The sequence below is a fragment of the Esox lucius genome, chromosome 20, assembly GCF_011004845.1.
Source record: "Esox lucius isolate fEsoLuc1 chromosome 20, fEsoLuc1.pri, whole genome shotgun sequence".
Classification (NCBI taxonomy): Eukaryota; Metazoa; Chordata; class Actinopteri; order Esociformes; family Esocidae; genus Esox; species Esox lucius.
This window is the reverse complement of record NC_047588.1, coordinates 15,345,367-15,370,087: the sequence shown is the minus strand read 5'-3', so window position 1 is coordinate 15,370,087 and position 24,721 is coordinate 15,345,367. Positions and strand designations below refer to the sequence as shown.

The following is a 24,721-nucleotide window of genomic DNA, read 5'->3' as shown; positions in this document are numbered from 1 at the left end:
TAGGAGGACTACAGATAAGAAAAGGTTGTAATTTCTACATGGTGAAAGTAATATGGAGCCAAAGACAAGCTGAGAATCTATATTTTAACCTCAAAGTAAGTAAAGGTTTGTCTTAATATTTAAACATTTAGAGTAGGTATCCAAAAGAAAAGCAATAACTTTCGCTGTCCAGTAATTAAGACGGGCACAGTATCAAAATTGCACCTCTGAAATTGAAAGGTTTACAGTGTGAAACAAAAAGGAAACCTAGCTCATCCTGGTTTTGCCTTTCCCCAGAGATAACAAGTACTAACTGCATAATGGTTTTGATTATGCAGAAGTTGTTGTTCCTCCTTATAATGTCCTTATATTGTCAGTCAAAAGAGACAAAATGTGTCCAGTATAACAAAATGGTAGTAGTTCCTGTAGGATAACAAAAATATATATACACTACACTAGAATTTTAATGCTAGTCACAAGGCATCCTTACCCCATACATTACCGTTCAAAAGTTTGGGGTCATATACACATTTTCTTGATGTCAAAAGAAAAGCAAATTTTTTTTTATTACAGTAACATCAAATTTATCATAAATACAGTGTAGACATTGTTAATGTTGTAAATGACTATTATAGCTGGAAACAGCTGATTTTTACTGGAATATCTACATATCCATACTACGTAGAGGCCCATTATCAGCAAAAATCAGTCCTGTGTTTCAATGTCAAGTTGTGTTTGCTAATCCAAATGTATTATTTTAAAAGGCTATGTGATCATTAGGAAACTCTTTTGCAATTATGTTAGCACAGCAGAAAACCTGTTGTGCGGACTGAAGCAATAAAATTGACCTTCTATAGTCTGGTAGAACAGTATTAAGAGCATCAATCAATCAAAATCAATCAATTCAATTTTTTTATAAAGCCCTTTTTACATCAGCAGGTGTCACAAAGTGCTTTTACAAAACACCCAGCCTTAAACCCGAAGGTGCAAACAACAATAGTGTTGAATTTCAGTGGCTAGGAAAAACTCCCTAAGAAGGCCGAAATGTAGAAAGGAACCTAGAGAAGACCCAGGCTCAGAGGGGTGATCAGTCCTCTTCTGGCTGTGCCGGATGAACATATTAAGAGTACAAACTATAATAATTAATCAATGCATGTGGGCTGAGTCCAGAGTCTATTTAAACCAATTCCAGGTTGGAAGCATGACCAGATGGACCAGAAGGACAGGGATGAACAAAGAAAAATTGCCATGTAACAGAAGGTCTTGTACAACATTGTGTACTACTCCCTTCACAGAACTGTGCAGTTGACATTGAGACTAGTGTTTTGCGGGTACTATTTAACAAAGTTGCCAGTTGACATGTGAGGCGTCTGTTTCTTTAACTAGACACTCTAATATATTTGTCCTCTTGCTCAGTTGTGCACCGGGGCCTCCTACTCCTCTTTATATTCTGGTTTGAGACAGTTTGTGCTGTTCTGTGAAGGGAGTAGTACACAACTTTGTATGAGACCATCAGTTTCTTAGCAATTTCTCACATGAAAAAGCCTTCATTTCTTAGAAAAAGAATAGACTGATGAGTTTCAGAAGAAAGTTATTTGTTTCTGGTCATTTCAAACCTGCAATCAAATCCAGAGTTGCTGATGCTCTAGATACTCAATCAGTCTATAGAAGGACCATTTTATTGCTTCTTTAAACAGCAGAATAGTTTTCAGCTGTGTTAATATAAGTGCAAATGGGATTTATATCGATCACATGGCCTTTTAAAATGATAAACTCAGATTAGCAAACACAACGTGCCATTGGAACACAGGAAAGATTTTTGCTGATAATGGGCCTCTGTACTCTTATGTAGGTCCATTAAAAAAAAACAGCTGTTTCCAGTTACAATAGTCATTTACAACATTAACAATGTCTATACTGTATTTCTGATTAATCTGATGTTCATTTAATGGACAAAAAGAAAAGTGCTTTTCTTCCCGAAAGCAACGTAATTTGTAAGTGACCCCAAACACTTGAACGGGTGTGTGTTTACTACAACTAAGTGCCAAGACAAGAAAAAAATTACAAGACTAATTATTCTTCTAAGAACAAATATGTACAATATTGCATAATTGTAACAAATACCCAAAGAAGACTTTTCTATGATAAATAATTTTGATTTGAAGACTTCAACTTCCATTGTTAACCCAAACTTGGATATTTTTCACATTTCTGACATTGTATAAGACAATGGGAGGTAGCATTTCTCACATGACCTTGCGCCTTTGGCCAAACAGATATACATTCAAAAACACATTACTTTGAATAGATAAATGATTGCACGCTAATATACAAATACAACTCACAAAGTACCAACTTCAAATCAATTGTTAACAGTGCATTACTTGCGTAAGAAGTCTTCTCATAAGTCAATATAAAGCATCCTAGCAAAAAACATTAGTTCAACAGTGCTTACGACAAACTTTTAAGAACCATGCCCAAAGGAGCAGCAGTTAACTTGTTACTGTGAATAAGAACTCTTTAAAATCTGCCATGCCAGATTAGCTGGGACATTAATCACTTTGATGTTTGTATTAGTGTGTCCTATGGTCTGCCTGACAGAGGGAATTAAATCACAACTCAAAGATCTCATCCTCTTGTTCTCTCAGTTTCTTGGTGCATTTGGTGATGGTGAGGGGTACTGCCCCAAGAATGGCATGCTGGTGTATTCTGGGAGAGGAAGTTATTGTTGCACTGTGTGACCTCATAAGTCGACGGTCTGATGTTCTGCTGACACAAGCTGCTTCCAGAGAAGCCAATCTGTATAGGAAAAATGCCAAGAAGAAAAATTATCAAAAGCTTGTCAAAATAATGCATTATGCATAGAACCGACAACATACTAACGTGCGATTGGTGTCATTATTTAATCACATGAAACACTACTTAATTGACTGGATACTGCAAATTCATTCAAATTAAACATAACTGAACAAAATATATTGCCAAACTAATATAAAGTTGTATGGGAGAACTGACCTTTTCTCTCCCTCTTGGCATCTTTTCACAGCTGCTTGCTTGGATTGGCTGATCATACCATCCATCATTTTCAAGAAATCCATTGGAGAAAGTTCAGTTGTTTCTTTTGCCTGGGTCTTTTCAGACTTGTTCTCTGAGATCCCATTTTCAGTAGGGCCTTTATTTGTAATGTCCTGTCCCTGGCCAGAGTCCTCCTCCGCCTTATCTACGCCATTACTGGCAGCAGGGTAGTAGTCTGACAGCACAGGAATAAACAGAGACTTCTTCAGGAATATTGAATCATGTGTGTACAGCCTGTTTGCTCTTTTGATTTTTTCCATCTGTTAATAAGAATGAAACGCAGATCAGGGCTTGTGAAAGTATGTGAGCACAATCATACATTTTGACATGCTTAACGGGGCAACATTTCACATTTAAGTTTCCAAATGCTGTAGCATCGACTACTTACAGATACTCCATATTTCAACGCGATCCCTTGCAATGTCTCTCCTGGTTGAACTTCGTGTTCAATTCGTCGTTGTCGTACCGGAGAGCAGGAGGATTGTACAAGACTCCCGTATGATCTCGTGCAGTTACCGCGGAGAAGACCGCCTCCACCGGTTGGCAGAGGAGCCCGTTCTCCGGGGAACATGGTAGAACTTGCAACTGCCTGCAAGCTAACGATAGCTAGCTAGCCCCTATATGTTTGGACTTGCAAAGTAACACCAATGTACTGACTGCTAGAAAACTTGCTAGCAAGCTACTTTGGATGATAACGAAACCAATTTATTGTAGCGATATAGCTACCTATTAACAATCGAACCCGTATGTAATTGGATGTATCTATGTTTAACCTTAACTTGTTGACTAACGATAACAAACTAGCTAGCTAGCTAACATAAACAAAGCACGAACTTGCAGGAGAGGAACACAAGTCCGTAATCTGGGTAGCGTTCAGTACGGTTTTACGTTCTGGAACGTTCAATTGAACGGAAACGTTGCTGTATTTAGGATAGGATTTGGATGTCCAATTCTCGAACGATTCGATATCAGTTTTTTTACACAAAGTCAACATGAGTGAACATTACCTTTGTTTTCTAATTATCTTTATCTCAAATACGTATTTTATCTCTCCTGGCCTCAAAACCGCTCAAAAACCATTAGAGTCTTAAGGGGGTACTTTAGTCTTCCTCATCTCATCCAATAGGTATTAAGAAGGAGCGACGAGAGGACAGTAGGAGGCTGAAATAGAGATACTACCATTGTTTGCGCTTTGTATACATTTTTGTTTGGGAAAGTTCTGTTTCATTTTGGTTGCTAAACGGGGAGACATAATTCGAGCATGCTACATCCCACTTGTGTCAAGTGTGCGTAAGAATCTGTTTTGCCTTAAGAGTTTTCCCTCCTCTAGAATCCTTCATGATGTTGAACCTACTTACCAATGCTTTATTGTACAAGTTATCTTCTAACCCATTTAAAATAAAATCAACAACAAAAATAAAGCTGGAGGAAAAAGGATGGGCGAAATGTTTTATTACGTTAGTCCAGCGTCAAGTCATGCAATGCCACTCCCTACATGTAATGTACTGTTGGATTGCTAATATTCCCACCCAATATTACAGACAGGTTATGACCCACCTGGAAAAGAGTGACCCCCCCCCCCTCCTCAATATACAATAAAAACGGCGTTGTTCAATTGTATGATGAAAATACATACTAACCCAATCTATTTCAGTGTCAGATATATGGGAGGGAAAGGGAGATATTTCTATTAGTTAATAATGGTGTTGAATAACCAAGCTTAAGCAAGATATTGGGTACATGTTCAGCTAATAGTCTTTCTTTAGGATACCGTAGACCTTCCCTGTCTCTGGTCCACACTCCAGCCCAGTTGGTGGCGGTAATGCTCCTTAAAAGTTGTTTGCCAAGCTCCTTATATACTCCCAAAAGAAGATGATTTTTTCGTAATTACCATGTGAATGTGATGTCATCGTTTGTACGGGATGCTAATCTAAAAATACAGTAGGTAGCTAGCTAGCGATGCTAGCTAACTATTTATCTATGATGAGCAAATAAACGGCGTAACTACCAAATTAGCTGGTAGTTAGCTAACTAAACGTGTTTGAAAATGTCTTTTAAAAGAGACGGCAATGATCAGAGTCAGTTAAACATCTTAAAGGTAAGCTCATTCAGCTTGCTAGATGTGTGTTGGTTTCACATAAATGTTTGACAATTTTTGTGTTAATAACTACAGTACTCTAACTGGCTACAGTAGTTCAGCAGTTGCATCCAAAAGAGTTACACGTTTGTATTTTGAAGTTTATTAAGCTAGTTACCTTATTGTTTACTTTCCAGAAACGGCGTGTTGCAGATCTGCTCTCTAATTTCATTCCAGAAGATGAAGCAGCATTGATGAAAAATGGAAGGTAAACAACCAGTTTTGCAATTAACTGGAATTAATCCATTTAAGCATTTGGCAGAGCAAATACTTCTCATGATAGGTATCTGTATTTTTCTATTTCCCTTCAGATACACATGCCTCGTGTGTTCATATCGTCCCGTTTTTGATACAGTTGACATGTTAACAGTACACAGAAAAGGGAAAAAACATCTCGAAGGTGGGACATGCATATGAAAGAACGCCCAATCATTTTACCAAGCAAACATTTGTCTACATTAATCCTTTATTTGCCAGGGATGAAGTGGTTTTACGGAAAGAAAACACAACTGAAAAATGAGATATCTAAACGACAACATGAAAACTTTATTCAAGGTGAAGATAGTAGACAGGTAACACGATATACCTAACAAGCTTGTAAGTGTGTGTATTTTATTTCTTGTGAACCTGAGGATTTATACTGAAAGCTAAACAGGATGGCTTACTTCACACTATGTCCTTGCCTGTTTTGTTTTCCTTCAGGAGTCCTCTAGTTCAGCACCCTTGTTGACACAGACCCGTAAACTCACTCATCATGCCTTACTGAAGACTGTGCCATACAACAGTTGTCACAAAAAGACCAGGTACTCTATGCTGGAACTGTTTTGAAAATAACAAAACATTGTGAGACTAGTACCATGCCCCATATTACAATCTCATTTGCAATCACATATTACATATACCCTTTGAAATGTATTTCCAGCACAAAGACTGAAAAAGGATCAACTAGTTCCAGTCCAGAGTGTGAAATCAGGCCCTCTGGCACAGGACTATCACCACCACATCTGTCAGGGAGGACCATAAGCAATACAGACATCATGTCATTGCCCAGCTCCAACCATACCACTGCAAGTAATGTCTAAATTTATTGTAAATTAAATAAAAACCTGTTAGCAAATAAGAATTTACCAAATCCACAGCAGTTCTGGAAATCCACAAATTACCTTTAAATGGGTACAGTTGTTGACAAATTCATCAAAGATTTGCCTTAAATGGTGTTTTTGAATTGCCAAGTGATAGGACTGCAGCAGATGTTTGTTTTTTTCATCAGCATTATCTAATTTTTACCTCAGTAATTTCAGCCACGATTCCATAAATGCTGTCATGCTCAGGGATTTCTGATTTTTCACCTTGCCGTCTTGAGGCTTCCAACAACTGTTTGATTACAATTTAGAATACATGCTATCATTATTTTATATTTGTTATAGGTATATCTGTCATCTTTCAAATAAATATATTTATACTTATTGGTCTCCCCTCTCAAGAATTGTGTAAGAAGCCAGCCAAGACTCTGAAGACTGAACCTTTGACAGCACAGAGGAGAAAAGAGATGGAACACTACCTGAAATTAAAAAGGTATTGTGTACCTAGAAATTTGTGAATGTCATTCATTGTCTTACAATCGTCTGCATTTTTACAATTTCTCATTGTTTGAGCTTGTTTTTTTCCCATGTTGTTTTAAATATGTTTAATTTGCCTCCTTGTGCACAGAATACTGGGACATTGTAAATTATTTGGCACTTTGTTTTTCAAATGTGATGGCTCAGTTCACCACTAGGGGTCAGTGTATTATCTTTACTTTTCTACCACCTACCTTTCATTGTTTCGTAGTGCCGGGTGGCTGCAGGACAGGAGTGGCAAGTGGATAAAGGATGAGAATGTGGAATTTGAATCAGATGAAGATGAACCCACTTTGCATCCCTCCCCATGTGACTCAGTAGGAAACTGACTAGGTCAGTGACCCGTCCTTAACACCACTTCAATCCCTAGGCCATTTATCCAAACATGCTGGTTAGTGGTGACACATTGATTCAATGTCTGTTGTGTACGGCACTGCCTCCTTGCCTCCTTTGTTTAGTTTTTTCTTCATTTTTTTTATCATTATAAAAGATCTGATTTTGACTGGCACCTATAGTGCATCTTGAATTTAAACTACTCAGCACCTGTGTGTCATTCTGTTTGCCCAGTTTGGTCCCCTGTTGAGACAAAGCATTGTAGAGTGTACTATAAGTGCTGGATAAGTTTATTCAGGTTCTATCTCACCCATAGGCCATTATATTTGAAACGCCACAAGACAATGATCCATCTGCCATCAAGACTGATGAGTTGAAGTGTCAGTGCAAAGGCATATGTTGCTTTTATCATGATACTTGTGCTTCAATAAAGAAAACATACTCGTTCTCCACTGCAAACTACACGCAATGTTCGACGCCTGTTTAAGAAATAAAATCAAGCACTACTTAGCCGGTCTGTAGTACTATATTAAAGACTGAGCATAACGATCTTTCAATACACCTGCTTTTTTCCCTGTGGCTGTATGATCAAAGAGAAATCAATTACTCAAAATGATCTCCTGTTAAAAACCTGCTGGGAGACATTACATCTCAGGTCATTCTAGTGGTTCATAAATGTGTGTGACATTCAGTGTGACATTCAAAACATTGTTTAATAAAGTATAAAATGAATGTGCACATGGAGCCACTCCAAGGCTGTGAAAGTCTTCTGAGGTTAGCAGCTGTTTGGAGAGGGTTCATACATCTCCTTGGGTGCGTATGGGTACCCCTCCCCCTTTAAAAGTTGTTATATTCTGGGCAAGGTAATTTAAGCCCAGAGGACTCTGTTACTTTCCCAATGGGGGGGTGTATAAAAATAGGCTAGGTGGTTGGGGGATCAGACAGGCTCACTAAGGATAGAAAAGTTCCTGTTTTAAAGAACTCTGGGCATAAAATGTAGTTTTGCATCTGCTTAATTGAGTGCTGAAGTTTATTTTGAACCATGGAAGTGATGGATGTTGAATACTGTGCCTGTTGACATGAGGTGATTACATGACCCAAAATCTCACATATTTAACTAATTAAGACCACAGTTATTTATTTAAAATGTTTATTTTTAGTATTTACAGATTTTATTTCCCTAGGTATAGCACCACATTATTAAACATTTCCATGAAAGGAGTTAAGTCGTTTTCATGGCAAACTCTGGAAGCATAAAATACACTTGACTTCACAATGATGTGACCTATGTATCCTTTTATGATTAATTAAATTGTTGACAAAAACCTGTTTGTGGTTAATGAAATGAATCGCTTGGACACAGACAAAAACAAAATGGTTTACCCCCAGCCTCGTAAGACCTTGTGGGCAGGCACAGGGGTGTTGTCGGGGTTCATTGCGCCCCATTGACGTAGCTAGCACAAAGCTGTCAATGGCAGTCTTTAGCGTTGTTAGATCCAAGGGGCTGAAATGACAGGCTAGCGACTTGTTGGCACAATCTTGTTCCTCCACTCCTTACTCATCTTAGCCTCTGTTGACGAACTGGTTGGAGAAAGAAATGGAACCATATGAGTCAGCAGGAATTCAGTATTGGTCATGTGAAACTGAAACGCCTATGTGACAGATCATCGCATGTAGGAAAACCATAGACAACTAACAAACAGGAAACGTGCTATTTCAGGCTTCTAGCATTTTTCTGAGGGCATTACAACCCTTAACATGAATTAACCCAGTCCTTTCCGATTCAACCATTTTAAACACAGCACAACTGAAATGTGATGATTAACACTTCCTGCATTCTATAGATGCTCACTCAGGTCATTGTTCCTGGTGATGGCGATGGCTGCTCTGGCACGAGGCCCTTGCTGGGTGAAGTGGTAGCCGATCTTTAGGATGCTGGAGTTGTTCTCCAACATGCTGGCAATCTCCATTTCGCAGGAGTCCCCGAGCTTCTGTCTCTGTTACAGGGTGGTGGATTAGAGGAGTTCAGTAACTACATAATAGCATAAATTCACGGATTTGGTTCTGGTTTTTGGTTATTTCACTCCAGTGATCTTTCAAGTCAATTGAGGAACTCCCATAGGACATTGCTTACGCGGTCCGGCAAATGTTTCTTAGTGAGTGAGTGTTCGACTCTTGCAGTGGTTTGAGACGCAGCCTTTCACGCATGCAACCGGTGTTCTAGTCTTGTTTCAGACATAAGTTACGCATTAGGATTTATTCAGGATAGACAAAAACGTAGCTGGTTACAACCTTCAGTAGGTACATTATAGTAAGCCTAAAATAAAACTGTTTACGGTTATATTGCGACTATTTCTGGCAGATTTTCGAAGTACGCATCCGTGCATGCTTTTTGGGGAAATAGCCTATAGATCACAACCAATTGCGCAGTAAAAGTGCAGGGGTTTCCACGATTCTCTTTTCACTTGATGAAATAGTCAGTTATCTTCACCTATACTGATAGTTATTGAATCAATGTCATTCACGAATGAAAGAAAAACAAGCGTTGTGCTTTGAAATGAAATAGCTTTGGCAGTGTAAAGTTAATCTTCAGTCTCGCTAGCAATTGCTCAATTCTTATGACTATTCTAAGTACTAAGATACTATTAGGCATATTACTGACTAATAAAAGCCATACAGTTCATAAATGCTATTTGTGGTGGAAGTAAACTTTAATAATAATAAGGTGTCTTGCTTAATATTCAAACTTGGCATGATGTTAATGCATGACAAAATGATATAATGTCGAGACGACACAATTTTCCAAAAATGTAATGGCTGGGATAAAAGACTATATGGAGGTGGACTTGTGGATTACCCTGCCCTTCCATGTTTTGACCTGTGTTTGATTCCCCTCTGAGATATTCCAGTATTTGTCTCTCAGAAATGTTTATCCACTCTGTACTTTTCAGCAGTCGCACAACAATATATATCCACTCTGTAATACCATGAATCTCATGTATTTAAGAGTAATTGTATTACGTGACCCTTTGATATTTTTCTTATTTTCTAAAGAAATTAACCAGCCATGGAGTGATTGTAGTCATTGTTTTCATTATAGGTATGCTGTATAGCTATTAGCTAGCTAGCTACAGTTATCTTTGTACAAGAGTACATTTTAGTTCCGTTAATAAATGTTCTGTTGTCCACATTATTTCAGCAAAAATGTAATGGCTGAGATTCAGTCTTCATTCCTGCGGTTTAAATAGCGTAATGGATTGAAACCAGCCAGGGACAACAACATTCATCCTTTCTAATCATGGGCCGGCTAAACCAGGCTTCCCTGGTTTTTAACACTATCCAAATGTTTCTATTCACACTGCCAGGGTGTCTGACCTGATTGTCGATCTTGATCTCGGTCAGTGTATTGTTGTTGGCCATGGCCTTGACAATGGCCGTCATGCCCTCACTGGTGATGAAGTTCGACTCGATGTTAAGACTCTGCAGAGTGGTGTTCTCCTGGAGCATCTCAGCAACAGCCTAGTTCACACACACACACACACACACACACACACACATTACTAGGCTCAGGTTTATAAATATCAGGTGCAAATTACAATACAACATTCAATTTTCTTTATGGCTAGCCTAAGATAAGATAAGCAGGATGTCCTCACAAAGGCCACAGGGTCATTGCTACGGGTGGCGGCGATGCTCAGAGACTCCACGTGAGTGTTGGTCTTCATTGCCTCAAAGATCTCTTTCAGCGTTGGGATGGGAATGTCCTACGACATAAACAGAACATCAGTTTACGATGATTCAGAGCCACAACACAAGGTTCCACGAACATCTTCCATAGTGGAATTGGTCACTGTATACATTCAGACTGTAAGATCCTCAAGCCCACTGTCTTCACCTTAATGTTATTGAGGTTCACTTCAAGCAGGCTGCTGTCATTAGTCTGGATCTGCTGAAGGGTCTCCTCCACATTCGTAGGGTTGGGCGGCTCGTCTGGGAAGATCTTGAATGGATCTGGTTTTACGACGCCTAAAGCACAGCATGGTAGGTGGGTGTGTGAATAGTCCTACATGTGTAACATTGTGAATGCTTCAGCAGACAGTCCTTTTTATACATACTGTTGATGCCCTCTGTGTTGGCGATGGTACCAGTGGTGCCCAGGGCGTCGTAGTACTGCTTGTTGCTCATCAGTGTGTACATTCCCAGGATGGCTGCAAACAAATGGAATGGCTTGATGTGGTGGAATTCCTCAATTAATTGCTCCTCAATTTAACATAATTAAAGGACGTTGTTAGCTGATACATTTAGCGTGTCACTGTAAAGAACCACAAGGCCCTAATTATCTCAAAACTGGGTGTGAATGTGACTGTGCATATTTATGAGGGCCCCATTAGAACAACTTTACTAAACACTGCATGACATTATAACATGAGAATACTAGGTATTTACTATGTTATACATGTGCCAACTCAGTGTATTTGCTTGACCTGATAACTCAGTTCTTAAAAAGAGAGCTCTGTAATCTCAGTATCGCCAGGCCCTGAGGACATTTTGAGTCCAAACATGCAAATAAACACTACGTTCAATGTTATATGCGTCCCTTTGAGTCCATGTGTTGCCCAAATCCCCACCAGAGGGCAGCACTTCAAACTCTCTCAGTCTCATGACAGATCCCCCCCCCTCGCTACCAAACTGTGTCACACGCCAACTGCTGCGACAGCAAAACCCCCACCCGCCCCGGGCCCCGACCCGGGACAGGCAGGGAAGCATGGGAAAGAAGGCCTTGTGAGGAGAGAGGGATGTAGAAAATGTGCCAGCGTCACACGACTCAACTTTACATTGCAGTCTACATTGGTTTTAACCCCACGTCAACATTAGCAACAATTGTCATCATTATAGTTAATAGCTGATAAGTGTTGGGAGGTTTCTGTCCCTGCATTGCTGCTGGTGGAGCCAGCCAGCCCACTATGCTATTGTAGACTCAGATCCAGCTTCAAACAAAGGAGTGACAGAGGCTAATGAAGGGCTAATCCTCATCTGGATTCCCTCCAGGGTCAAAACGTTGTTCCCAATAAGGGGGTTAGAGACCGGATAATCTATGTGGACGCATAGTCCCACTCCCCAAACTCCCTGTCTGCCACTTTCCAGATGCCTGTTCTGTGTGGTTCTCCTGTTAAAGAAAGGCTCCGGGTGGTTTTAGTGTTAGATCTGCCTTATGGACCGAGGTAGGCCGCCCCTGCCCAGTAGGTGGATACGGATGGGGATTTAACTGTTGTCATTAAACAGTGGTTTGTTCTCGGCCATATTATGAATGATGGGCGTGTTTTTAATGGTGACGCAGGTGTGATTGTGGCAAATGGTTGTGTAGCTAGACGGCTAAATAACATCACCCAATAGCAAATGTAACCATAAAGTAATGTGGCTGTTTGGACAACAATGGCATGAAGCACTTCCTCCAGCTTCAGTAAATGACTAAATCCTTAAATATGCAGTGTGTATATAATTTTAGCCAGTAGTGGTCCTCATGATCCAACATAAATAACACATCATCCAATATGTACTACATCTCCCATTTTTAAGTTTTAGTTTTTTATTCATATGATGTATGTATGTGTAGGCTTGGAATTTCGTAGGTTTAGGGGGAAGGCCATTTGGCCTTCAGTGTCACAAAAATGTTAAGGGCACAAATGCCATTGAGTGAAATCTTGAATTGTTGATAAGAAAAAACACAATATCATACTTTGAATAATAACGTATTGTAATTTATATAGTTTTTCCACATAAAAAGTCAAATTATCATGTTTTAATACTTGAAAATACATCTACTCCTCCCTCAAAATTCGTATGGATTCTGGAATTTGTTTAATTTCAGATGTTTAGGTAGGAGTGTTCACGTTGACACCAAACAGGCAACGGTATTGACAGTTAAGTAACGTTAAGGCTAGCTACCCAGAAGGCTAACATTACCTCAGTTACACAAAAGCAATCATTTGCGATAATGAGTACGCCCTAAATAAACAAATGTAGTCACTTATTTGTGCACGGAGCAAGTCATTATCGTTTGTTTGTTTTTCACCACAAACACTCCATGTCCAACCCAACGTTACTTCTAGCTCTCAAGAAGGGTTCAGGTGTATTATCCGAGATTCTCCCACTCCAAGGTCGGAACTTGCCCAGTTCCCAATTGCTCATGAACGCACCATCCAAAACAGACATTTGTTTCAGTTTAGAACTAAGTCCACTATCTATCGGTAACTAGCGAGTTTGCTTACCTACATGTAGTCCGTTTTTGTAGTTTTTCTCAGTTGCAAACTACAAACAACAAACCAACTGCTGAGCGCAATATTTTTACAGAAGCTGGAGCAAAAAGGCCATGGTGGCCGTAGGGCATACAATGGTTTTCGGGGCATCACGGCCGTTGTGAAATTCCTGCTCTGTGTGTGTAGGTCTGGACTACAATGGTGTTTAGATATAGACCGCAGAGTTTGGGTTGTTTTAAGCCTCCAACAGTTTGAGTGAGTCCAATAGCAACCACAGAACATTAGAAAATAAGGCTAAAAACAAGCCCAGAAATTGGTGGAATGAATGCTCTAATTTTAAGTTGTTTTACTTTGTTTCAACATCTTAAATTGCCCTTAACATGAATAAAATATATTTAGTTTCAATATTGTATGTTTTAAAAAGGAATGCCTCTTGTTTGGTGTAAATTGATATACTATCTTTACCCAACAGACAAGTGTTTAACTCCCTCCCACCCCATCCCTCTTTCCATCCCTCCCTTTCGGTGGCCGTTAGCCAGCTTATTTTTGTGCCGCTGCTGATCACAGGGAATTGGAGCTCCCTGCGCTGCCATGTCCCTCACCCTATGTCACTCCATGTCTGTTTAAGTGGTGCACGGTAACAGTAATATCTGGAACAACAAGCAGTGAAAGGATAATGGGTCTACAAAGACCCAAAAGAAAATAGGCTGATATCAAAATTAACAATTGGGTCACAATGCTATTAGTGATAATGGGACAGCATGTGCAAATGAAGGACAAGCCTACATGATATCATGTTGTTTCACCCCATGAAGTAACAATGTAGGCTAACACAGTAGCCTACCACCCAATAGAAATGTGCATTCAAGTGTTACAGTGGAGTTAACATCATAAGAAACCAAAAATGTGCTGTAAATAGTCCAAATAGTGGTTACTAAAGTCCAATTTGTATCTGCTTGGCTCTTTGTTGCTTGTCATTTGGACCTGGTAATTTTTTTAATTTTGAAGACTCCTTAAAGGTAACTCTTGTTTGTATTAACAGCTAATGTTTACAATTTTTTTTTTGTGACAATCAATGTTTATATAAGCTGTAAGACATTCAGATATTTACCTCTGTGTAGTGTGAAAGACACAGAAAATTTTGCCTTAATATATGCTAATATTAATGGAGGGCAATGAGGAGATATAAGATCATTCCCCAAAAGTTTATATTCCCAGTAATTGCAGTTGAATGCTGTGTACTGCAGTTATTTTACACTCTTACCGCAGTCTTTTTTGTAAGGGCAGGTATCAAACAATTAGCCTAAGCAAGAGGACAAATATGGGGAAGCTAATAGTCCTAACTGCCTTCTAGTGTATATACAATTAAATGTAACTTGCTACACAGTAGCCCATATGGCAAAATAATTTCATGAAACAGCAATTGCAATAATGTTTCAACGAGCCACACTGCCAATATTGAGATGAGCAAGATGCAAACCTCTAAGTCTCTAACAGTCCAACACAGCATCTGCTGTTACTGCTTTTAGCCATGGAACCAAAACGAGTGAAAGAATAGCAATATTCCAATGTACCCACTTCTCTGGGTACCACTACACGACTGATTATCATAATGCGGACACCGCATCATAAAAAGTGTGTTCTTACATGACTACAGTAGAACAGTAAAGTTCTTAATCACAGTGATGGGACTACATATTGGGACAGTAAAGGTCTTAATCACAGTGATGGGACTACATATTGGGACAGTAAAGGTCTTAATCACAGTGATGGGACTACATATTGGGACAGTAAAGGTCTTAATCACAGTGATGGGACAACATATTGGGACAGTAAAGGTCTTAATCACAGTGATGGGACTACATATTGGGACAGTAAAGGTCTTAATCACAGTTATGGGACTACATATTGGGACAGTAAAGGTCTTAATCACAATGATAGGACTACATATTGGGACAGTAAAGGTCTTAATCACAATGATGGGACTACATATTGGGTCTTAAGTACATGGAGGAATAGGTTTTCACCTGCTATGTCACACATCTCAGCATCTGTAGCATTCTTCAGGGCCTCCTCAAGCTCAGGCTCCAGGGTGATCTGCTCATTGATGGGGATCTGCCCGTGGCCCTCCTTAGGAACAAACGCTCTCCCTGGAGAGGGACAGAGAAAAATAATAAAGACAGGAAGAAAGACAAAAACAGAGGGACTGACAAGGCTACTAATATACAAGGGTTCAGGAGTCAGACTTCATCCCAGATCTTTAATTTAGATGCTGTTCAGATGGGAAATACATCTATATATGACCCTATATATGACGTCCAGCAAGGGCAATTTGCTGTTACAGTCAAATACACTGGCAGGCAGATAGGCATTGTGGTGTGAGATCATATACTGGCGATTAAGCTCCAATAGTTGCAGGTTGAAATCTTGTCATTTGAAAAACAAATCTTAGTTCCAGGGGTTCCACAGAGAGCGGTCCAAATTGGCTCAAGTGCCATCCATGGTGGATGGGGCGGGATGTTGGATAGGGCTGCCTTGTCTTGCAGACCCCTAGCGTCTCCTGGTGGCAGGTTGAGCTGTTGGCCTGGGGAATGTGCTCTTATCATAGAGTGTAAGTTATTACTTCCTGGTCGAGCAAGCAGAGTGAGTAAAACCACCGGTCCTCCCAGAGTGGACTGTGTGTTGTGTAGCATTCTTATAAGATAATAAAGGACTTGATTGTTTGGGGAAAACCTGTATTTGTATTGTTTGGAAAACACCAGCAAACCCTGGCTTGTATGAGCTTTGTGAACCTCTGTAAATTAGAATGTCCATAGAGCTGTATGTAGAGTTGTATGCATCTCATGCCATATCAATATTATGGTTGAGCGGTTCTCAAACTGTGGGCTTGGAACTTAAAGGCGGACCCTTTAGTATTGTAGTGTGGATTTGTGTAGTGTATAGTTTTGTCCTGTAGTCTAGTTACTGTACCTTTCTTCTCTCCAGTGAAGGGCACTAGGTCTTCTCTGTCCGCATGCTCTAGAGCAGTTTTCTCCAAGTGATCCAGCAGGGCGTCACGGTCGAAAACCCCTGTCGGGCTCTTCTTGGTCTGATCACGCTGGCGGAACCCTGCAGGCAGCATGGCATTCTGGGACGCAAACAGTTGGGGTCAGAGGTCTTGTGGACAGTGTACGGAACATTCTGGATCCACTGGGGCTCTAGTACTAGTTGTAGGAGACTTATTGTTGAGTATAAAGTTACTTAATCCACTGAAAAATCAGGAAGTTAGAAATTGAACATATATTGCACATGCTAAAAGCAGACATTCCTAAGTAAATGTTACAATGTCAAAAGATGGTAAAGGAAATTTTATTATTGCCAGTGGCTCAGTTATTTTTGGTTTTCTATGTGAACTATTAATTCTGTGCACATCCATAATTTCTTTGCTAGAGTTATTGTTCCTATAAGGAACTCCCTATTAGCCCCTCAGTACCTCTGGGTCCATCTCTTGCAGCTCATACTCCAGCGCATCTAACTCCTCAGCGCTCATCCCTTTGAGGATGGCATCCTCGTCGATGTCCCGTGGGTCGCTTTTTGACATGTCTGCAAGCTTGCTGGGCTTCTAGCTAGGGTCACACAAACACGCCTCACAACCCCAGGGGTGAGCAGGACTCTGTCTGTAGGAATAAGAGAGAACTCAGATAGTACCAGCCAGTACCCTGCATGAGTAGCCTATAGAGGCCTCTAGCAGCCAAAAAGTCAGTTTATTATGGACATCATCAGTGAAGGCATCTGCCATTTTAATATAGTTAAGTGTGTGGAAACGTTATCATTTCTGATGACCCAGTAAACTGAGTGGGACTTTGAACTGGGTGGGACTTTGAACTATTGGCTATTGGCCAGTTGTCATGTCAAATCAGGACATCAGGAAGGAGGAGTTGGAAGTCCCACCCACTTAACTGAGTTAAAATGGCGGATGCTTTCAATGTCCATGCCCGCCATGTATGTAGGGATGCATCCGATAACCTTTTCATTAGGGTAACGAGAAGTTAACCACATTTGTTTTTTTAACCATATTTAGTTTAACTGTCATTTATGCAACAACCTGGGATCATTAGGGCTAGCTACCTCGCAAAGAGACAGAACAACAGATTTATAGTCATGCCGGTTTAGGGATTAAATCTAGCTAGCTGCCACTGTCGCTTAGTGGAGCGTTGCAGGACACAAGCGCAGAAGTGCTCAAATAAGGGTTGTTTATTCCGGGCAAATCAGGAAGACACAGGACACAAATGTCACTCGAAACAATGACTGACAAGAAACACTAGGGCAGTAGGAACTTAAATAGGAACTTAACAAGGGGTCAACAGGACACAGGGGAAATTGATTAAAAAGATTAAACTAAACTGAACATAGAAACAGACAAAATAGAACATAACTACATAGAGCACAGAAACGTAATGACGTGACCGGCCGTTACAGCCACCACATTGTCATTTGAATTGTGATATCCATTAAGTTATATCCAGTCCATTTCCCCAGTGTTCCCGGAGTGAGGGTATTATGTTAATAATAACTGCATTTGCAGTGATCAACACACATTTCCTCTGGCCAACACTGCTGCCCACGAATGCACAAACCAGTACTGCCAAACTTGGACCTATTTCTTCTGAAACTGAACTGAATACACTCCTATAGAACTTAGATAGTCAAACAGTGAAAGAGGGACAGAGAAGGAAAGAAAGTGAAAGAGATTGCCAGTTCTTTGCTATTCTTAGTTCCAATGCGTTGAATAGGTTTAGAATTACAGAAGAGAGGAGAGGATAGCGTAGCAGAGAGGTGGAAAGTGTGTTCCCTTATTTATCACTGGCTGACACCCATGAGCAGTCCCACCCATATCCCCTCTACACCCACCGTTGGACAGACACAGATCGAAATGCACCCCAGATATGAGTGCAGTTTCCACCAAACCCTGGAGAGTGGAGGTCAACAATTAAGCAAACGCAAAGACTGGGCAATCAGTGGCGGAAATACCCCAACGAAAGTATAATGTATAACTCAGGCAAAACTGGTGACTCATATGAGTAATGTACCTACAGTGGACATAAAAAGTACACTACACACCCATGTTAAAATGCCAGGTTCTTGTGATGTAAAAGAATGAGAGAAATAATGTCAGAACTTTTTCCACCTTTAATTTGACCTATAACGTGAACAATTCAATTGAAAAAAACTGAAATCTTTGAGGGGAAAATAATAATAACCTGGTTCCATTAGTGTGCACACCCTTAAACTAATACTTTGTTGAAGCACCTTTTGATTTTATTACAGCACTCAGTCTTTTTGGGTAGGAGTCTATTAGCATGGCACATCTTGACGTGGCAATATTTGCCAACTCTTCTATGCAAAAGCGCTCCAAATCTGTCAGATTGTGAGGACATCTGTGCACAGATCACCCCACAAATGTTCAATTGGATTCAGGTCTGTGCTCTGGCTGGGCCATTCCAAAACATGAACCTTCTTCTGTTGAAGCCATGTTTTTGTGGATTTGGATGTGTGCTTTGGGTCGTTGTGCTGAAAGCTGAACTTCATCTTCAGCTTTCTAACGGACACCTGAAGTTTTTGTGCCAAAATTGCCTGGTATTTGGAACTGTTCATAATTCCCTCCACCCTGACTAAGGTCCCGGTTCCACCTGAAAAATAACAGCCCCAAAGCATGATGCTGCCACCACCATGCTTCACTGTGGGTATGGTGTTCTTTTGGATGATGTGCAGTGTTGTTTTTGCGCCAAAAGGTTCAACCTTGGTTTCATTAGACCATAACACATTTTCCCACGTACTTTTGGGGGACTTGATGTTTGTTTTTGCAAACTTCAGCTGGGCTTGGATGTTTTTCTTTATAAGAAAAGGCTTGCGTCCTGATACTCTACCCCATAGCCCATTCATATGAAGAATACAGGAGATTGTTGTCACACACAGCCAGTACTTGCCAGAAATTCCTGCAGTTCCTTTAATGTTGCTCTAGGCCTCTTGGAAGCCTCCCTGACCAGGTTTCTTCTTGTCTTTTCATCAATTTTGGAGGGACGTCCAGTTCTTGGTAATGTCTCTGTTGTGCCATATTTTCTCCACCTGATGATTATTGTCTTCAATGTGTTCAATGGTATATCTAATGATTGACTGATATCTTTCAATAATGAGATCCCTCTGATGCTTTGGAAGCTCTCTGCAGACCATGGTTTTTGCTCTGAGATGCAACTAAGAAAATCTAGAACAAAAAAATCACCACTGAAATGTATTTGTGATTAATCACAGTCACTTTAAATGATGGCAGGTGTGTAATGACTTCTATTTAACATGAGTTTGGGTGTGATTGGTTAATTCTGAACACAGCCACATCCCCAGTTATAACAGAGTGTTCACACTTATGCAAGTTATTGTAAGGTTTTTCATTTTTCCCCCTCTGAGCTTTCAGTTTGTTTTTCAATTGAATTGTTCACATTATAGGTCACGTTAAGAGTGGAAAAGGTTCTGACATGATTTATCTTTGTCTCATTCTTTTACATCACAAAAACCTGGCATTTTAACAGGGGTGTGTAGACTTTTTATATCCACTGTTTTAGACGTAAGGTGAATAATATATGTAATACATGTTTTCCATCCATATTCCATTTCATGTTTACTTTTTTAGGAAATGCATTCAGAATGTATCCTAGTTGCCTCTTAACACATATATAACCACATATTTTAATTCAGTTAGAGAACATGACAATAGGAGCTGCTAGTCTTCCATTGCTACACTAAGAGTTTGATGGGAGCTATTCAGTGTGGCTGTGATGATCTGTTTAACGCCCCAGGTGTTAACAGAAAACCTAATGCGTCCATCAATAGAAAATCGGTGTCATGTGGACCCGTTGATTGACAAATTAGTGGTGTGCCTCTAATCTTGTTCGTTTCTGGAATGATGCTTTGTATCCCTGCAGATCAAGTTACAATGTCAAACTGTATTATAGTAGAGACACATGTTGTGACAGATGAATGAACATCGCACTTTGACAGAAATTGAAAGTTTTGAAATGCTATCTTTCTGGGAATGTGTGTATAACATATAACACTGAAGTGCGTACATATAAGTTTAGATGTGTGTTTCGTGGTTGTGAGGGCACGTGTCCATATGTTTATGTCAGTGGAGCAGTCACCTCAATAGCACAGTGCAGCTCTAATGTGTAAAGCCAATGACACAAAAGGCTGGCTCAAACAGCTGAGTATGGAAAAGATGCGGATGGCACCTGTTCACTAGAGTCTTGACCTGAAGACTGACAGGAATTCATTTGTTTCTTTGTTCTCTTACCATGCTCTTGTTACTTCAGGTAAAGTTAGGCATAACTGCAGTAGATGGCAGTTACTGCGTCTTACATGAAACAGACAATTGCAGTTACTGCATTTCTACAGCAGACTTTTTGTCAGTGTACAGCTCTTTGCTAGATCAACTCAGACTTTGTTGAATAAAATATATAGCTGGGCTAGCCTGGTTTCTCAATACAGCAGTAGTTGAAGTCTTTATGAGCTGGACTGCTGTACCGTTAAAGGACCAAAAGTGGGTTATCTGGACTCTTGTAAATCTGACAGACATGCATGATGTGCTCAAGAGACATTATTCTGTACATTTAAGTCAATAATAAATAAACCAATAATAAAAAATAAAAAATGAAATCAGTTTTAGTCATCTGAAAAGTAGACAGTATTTATTTTTAAGTTTTCAAAATGTCAACTCAAATCACTTCCTGAATTGTCCTTCTTCAGTTCTTATTGGGCCCAAGCCTGCCGACCAGAATAGTGTCACCTGTCAAAGCCAGCTGGCTCAGGAATGTTTTTCCAGACAGAATCACCGTTATTCTCTGCACCTGGTCAATGCCTAGCTAAAAGATTCTCTTGTGATAGTTTTTAATCAGTACACAATAAAAATAAAAATAAAACATTCCTCTGATTTAGCTAATCAAAACCTTAGGAAATTGACATTGTTGTGGGCAGATAGTCACTCAGAGATCACTAGCTTTGAGAACATCCATTATTTTACATTTGTTTCCCAACAAGTTCATGCTATTTTTTACATTTCTCATGCTTTTTTGTTAAAGCGGCCCTACTTTTCCCCTTGTGACATCTGGTTCAGACAATTTTCACTTTGAATTTGTAAACTCAGCTACTTTCTCCAAGTCCGCTTGTGGCACCTTGCGACCAAATTATGCATCCACAAGCTGTACGAGGATGTCAATTCCTAGTTCACGAGCCTCCAATGTGTAAAAAGTTCAAAACGACTTTCCACAAAACAGCTGTTTCGCCAAGTTGCTGCACAGTCTGATTCAGGCCAATATGACTGATATGTACCCTGTTGAGTACCTGCCGAACAAGCCACATGAAATGTCCATTATAGAGAGGGAGCCCAAAGTGCCAAAGAGGTGAGTCACTCCATTGGTTGACAAGTCTGCAGATTTCTGTGTTTCTGGGTTGGCTACTCAATGCCTTGCCAACCAAGTGTAACATTCCAAATCATCCGCAGCTTAATTTTAGCTTCGCAAGTCATCTCCTTCCAGTGGTGTAAATCTTCCTCGGCTTGGGTTGTGCCATCACCACACTGGAGCTCCAATCGGAGAACTTAAAGCAACTTAGAACCTGCTATGTTGAACTTGTTTGTTGGCGTTGTAAAGGCCTTGAAGTATGTTAACGTTAATGCTCATCAAAATCACAGTAACTTGTTCTGATGACAATGCAATAATATTGCAATTCTTTGAAGGATGAAAGCCAATTGCCTTTCAAGTAAAAGCGACTTTGAAAAGATTTCTCTCTAGTGCATTACAAGGACATTGTAATTCAGCTCTGCGTTTTTAAGCTGCTGGAACAACACACAGTTAGGCACAATGAAGTCACACGCTGTGTGCCTCTTTAGCAAAAATCAGCCAAAAGGTAAGGCCCTCAAGACGACTCGATCCAGCCAACACTACCAATCAAACATCAGGTGCTCCCTTAAAGTGAGCTGGGTGTGGGCGGTGAGACACCCCCCCCCCAAAAACTACTGTCCCCTGAGACAACACTACAAAGCCCCCATGACAAATTAACTGCAAAACGATAGACAGATATAAGATGACTTAACCCCAGCATATCAGCCAAAGATCTTCACTGAGTGAAAATACTTTAGCTTAGAGTTTCACTGAACTCCCGTAGGAAATGTCCAGCTGGCCAAAGTTGTGAACAAAATAATCCAAGGCAATTAGAAATGCAACCTGCCAATTTATACAGTCAAAGTAACATATGTTATTCAAGCGACACCTGTAAAAACAAATGTTGTATGAAAATAATGTTTTCAGAGGTTTCATTGGTTTTGCCGCCAAACCATATTTGACCAATGTTCACTCAAACATTACTGTCATTGACACAGTCTCTCGCACAATGACACATGCACATTGGGTAAAGCGTTGCCCCAAGCAGACCCCCAGATAGAGTGAAAGAATAAAGAAAGGGCAACCCTCATGCTGTTGGTGTCCCCACAGTTGAGAGAGGAGCAGCCTCCCACCTACCTTCACAGAGTTGCAGTGCTGGAGCCCTCAACAAGCTAAAGCCTGCTGTTGGAACCCGAGAATGGCGTTTCTCTTTTTTCTGTCTCCCTCCAACCAGTTAGCTTTTTTTCTGTCTGCCCCACCGCCTCTCCCCTCCCCTTCTTACCTCCCAGACTCCTGTGCTGAGACAAGGATACTGGCAGCACTTTGAGAGGTCAGCATTTTATTATTTTGGCTTTGCAATAGTGACTGAATCTCTAAGCGGAGAGGGGGAGAGAAAGAGTGGGAGGGAGGGCGTGACGGAGGGGGTTGAGGGATGTCTGTGTGCTTATCAGTGCCTCAATTAACACAGCTAAAGAAGTTTCGTAGGTAATAGGGACATCTGCTGGTGCTTTTCTGAACCTCTTGATGACATGTAGTTATAACTGGTTCTCTGGGGTCACTCACTGCCATCACATGATCATGTGAAATACTACCAACAATAACATCGCCATGATATTATTGATAGCCATCCCCATAGACAATGAGCATGGTACGCAGCACCGATCACCCCACAAAGGAGTCAGAGAAAGACAGAACCAAACAGGCTGAGGCAGGAGTGTTGGGTGGGTTTGAACCAGCATGCTAGTACAACCATCCAATCTGACAGGATATTGTGATATCAGGTGATGCATCGCTGGCCAGTTACCACTCGGGACAAATTAAAGGGAAATCCTGAATCAATGAGTGGAGGAACAGGACAAATTACATATGCTTCCATACAGGTGTACTGCATGATATAGTTAAATAATTAACACCCCCTCATGCTCTGTGGCGTGTATAAAAATGCTGTACAGGACCAGCTGACTTCGATTTGGATCAAGATGGCAAGAGGAAAGGTTTTAGTGTTAGACAGCGCTCACCACCACCACCGCCGCCGTCGCCACCACCACCACCACGGCATATCTTATGGAAGAATGGTGTTCCATCCCTCCAGTGACATAGAATCTGTGCCAAGGTGCATAAAGGCAGTTCGAGTGGCTTACGGTGGCCCAACATCGAGACAGTTTGTGTGTTTTCCCTTTACTTTGTCAAAAGTCTGTTATGGCAGAGATTGAAACCTAAAACACTAAAGAGCATGCAACAGCAAGGAACTAGTGTGTCAATAAGTACAGGGGGGCCATGTCCTGAGTCTTTTGGCAGAATCCAGATCATCAGGGACGACCAGGTGGGCTTTGGGCAGGGACGGGCAGGGACGAGAGCTTTCAGACAGAAGCTAGATCTGCAACCCAACAAGGTGGACTGTGAACTAGGACACCCAGGAGTTGTCAAACCAGATAATCCTGAGGGGTTGGGACACCAGGGAAATTAAAGGGAGCATTTTTTTTTCATCCAAAAGGATAGTTCTGAATGAAATTCCAACTAATGCTAATCCTCCAGCTGATAAACTACTACACCATAAAACTAGGGGTTCCGGAGACACTGTAGCCTTGTCTTAAGATAACTCTAGACACGGCCAATATATGGATGTTAGGTATTTATGAACGAGTTCTGCACACATTCTTAACATAATCCTGGTACATTCAAAAGAATAGTTGTTGCAAATCCACCCAGAGACTTGATAGAATTTACCCCAATCTGCAAAGCAATACAGATGCTTCAATTTTACATGCCAAGGAAGGCCACAAAAAATACTGGCTTGTTTTAAGAACACAAGAAGCTTTTGTTACTTGTCATTGTGTTCATGTTTCTTTTGTGTTCATGTGAATGTTAAGCTGTGTTTTGTTCTGACAAATTAGCTGTTACTTCTCAGATAAA

The 24,721-nt window shown here is 40.5% G+C and overlaps 3 protein-coding genes across 6 annotated transcripts; 1 reads left to right on the top strand and 2 right to left on the bottom strand.

Moving 5' to 3' along the window:
• Positions 1–1,879: 1,879 nt before the first annotated feature.
• Positions 1,880–4,518, bottom strand: lysmd1 (LysM, putative peptidoglycan-binding, domain containing 1). The gene is made up of 3 exons (XM_010905573.3): positions 3,443–4,518; positions 2,995–3,314; positions 1,880–2,778 (listed from the first exon to the last, which is right to left on the bottom strand). Exons 1-3 carry the CDS (start codon positions 3,623–3,625, stop codon positions 2,592–2,594), a joined length of 690 nt encoding a protein of 229 aa, XP_010903875.1. The 5' UTR covers positions 3,626–4,518; the 3' UTR covers positions 1,880–2,591.
• Positions 4,519–4,930: 412 nt separating this feature from the next.
• scnm1 (sodium channel modifier 1) lies at positions 4,931–7,605 on the top strand. Of its 3 annotated transcripts, XM_020041378.3 has the most exons (9): positions 4,931–5,152; positions 5,329–5,399; positions 5,503–5,591; positions 5,669–5,763; positions 5,894–5,994; positions 6,114–6,262; positions 6,661–6,766; positions 7,022–7,143; positions 7,460–7,605. In XM_020041378.3, exons 1-8 carry the CDS (start codon positions 5,102–5,104, stop codon positions 7,137–7,139), a joined length of 780 nt encoding a protein of 259 aa, XP_019896937.1. In that variant the 5' UTR covers positions 4,931–5,101; the 3' UTR covers positions 7,140–7,143; positions 7,460–7,605. The 3 variants fall into 3 exon arrangements, with proteins under 3 accessions (XP_019896937.1, XP_019896936.1, XP_019896938.1); XM_020041377.3 differs by lacking the exon at positions 7,460–7,605 and having other exon boundaries at positions 7,022–7,389; XM_020041379.3 differs by lacking the exon at positions 7,460–7,605 and having other exon boundaries at positions 4,933–5,152; positions 6,676–6,766; positions 7,022–7,389.
• Positions 7,294–23,144, bottom strand: tmod4 (tropomodulin 4 (muscle)). 2 transcript variants are annotated; one of them, XM_010905572.5, is made up of 10 exons: positions 22,946–23,144; positions 16,873–17,056; positions 16,371–16,527; positions 15,428–15,550; positions 11,259–11,351; positions 11,039–11,169; positions 10,800–10,907; positions 10,519–10,662; positions 8,996–9,140; positions 7,294–8,724 (listed from the first exon to the last, which is right to left on the bottom strand). In XM_010905572.5, exons 2-10 carry the CDS (start codon positions 16,978–16,980, stop codon positions 8,702–8,704), a joined length of 1,032 nt encoding a protein of 343 aa, XP_010903874.1. In that variant the 5' UTR covers positions 16,981–17,056; positions 22,946–23,144; the 3' UTR covers positions 7,294–8,701.
• Between the last annotated feature and the right edge of the window lie 1,577 nt (positions 23,145–24,721).

What these genes read in the sequence shown, in the direction of transcription:
- lysmd1 (XM_010905573.3), bottom strand. Translation starts at nt 3,625, where the DNA reads ATGTTCCCCGGAGAACGGGCTCCTCTGCCAACCGGTGGAGGCGGTCTT. An exon ending in CGTTGAAATATGGAGTATCT is followed by an intron (nt 3,315 to 3,442) that starts GTAAGTAGTCGA and finishes TCTTATTAACAG; the next exon opens with ATGGAAAAAATCAAAAGAGC. An exon ending in TGCCAAGAGGGAGAGAAAAG is followed by an intron (nt 2,779 to 2,994) that starts GTCAGTTCTCCC and finishes TTTCCTATACAG; the next exon opens with ATTGGCTTCTCTGGAAGCAG.
- scnm1 (XM_020041378.3), top strand. Translation starts at nt 5,102, where the DNA reads ATGTCTTTTAAAAGAGACGGCAATGATCAGAGTCAGTTAAACATCTTA. An exon ending in AAGGTGAAGATAGTAGACAG is followed by an intron (nt 5,764 to 5,893) that starts GTAACACGATAT and finishes GTTTTCCTTCAG; the next exon opens with GAGTCCTCTAGTTCAGCACC. An exon ending in CTCCAACCATACCACTGCAA is followed by an intron (nt 6,263 to 6,660) that starts GTAATGTCTAAA and finishes TTATACTTATTG; the next exon opens with GTCTCCCCTCTCAAGAATTG.
- tmod4 (XM_010905572.5), bottom strand. Translation starts at nt 16,980, where the DNA reads ATGTCAAAAAGCGACCCACGGGACATCGACGAGGATGCCATCCTCAAA. An exon ending in CAACACAGAGGGCATCAACA is followed by an intron (nt 11,170 to 11,258) that starts GTATGTATAAAA and finishes GCTGTGCTTTAG; the next exon opens with GCGTCGTAAAACCAGATCCA. An exon ending in GCAATGACCCTGTGGCCTTT is followed by an intron (nt 10,663 to 10,799) that starts GTGAGGACATCC and finishes TGTGTGAACTAG; the next exon opens with GCTGTTGCTGAGATGCTCCA.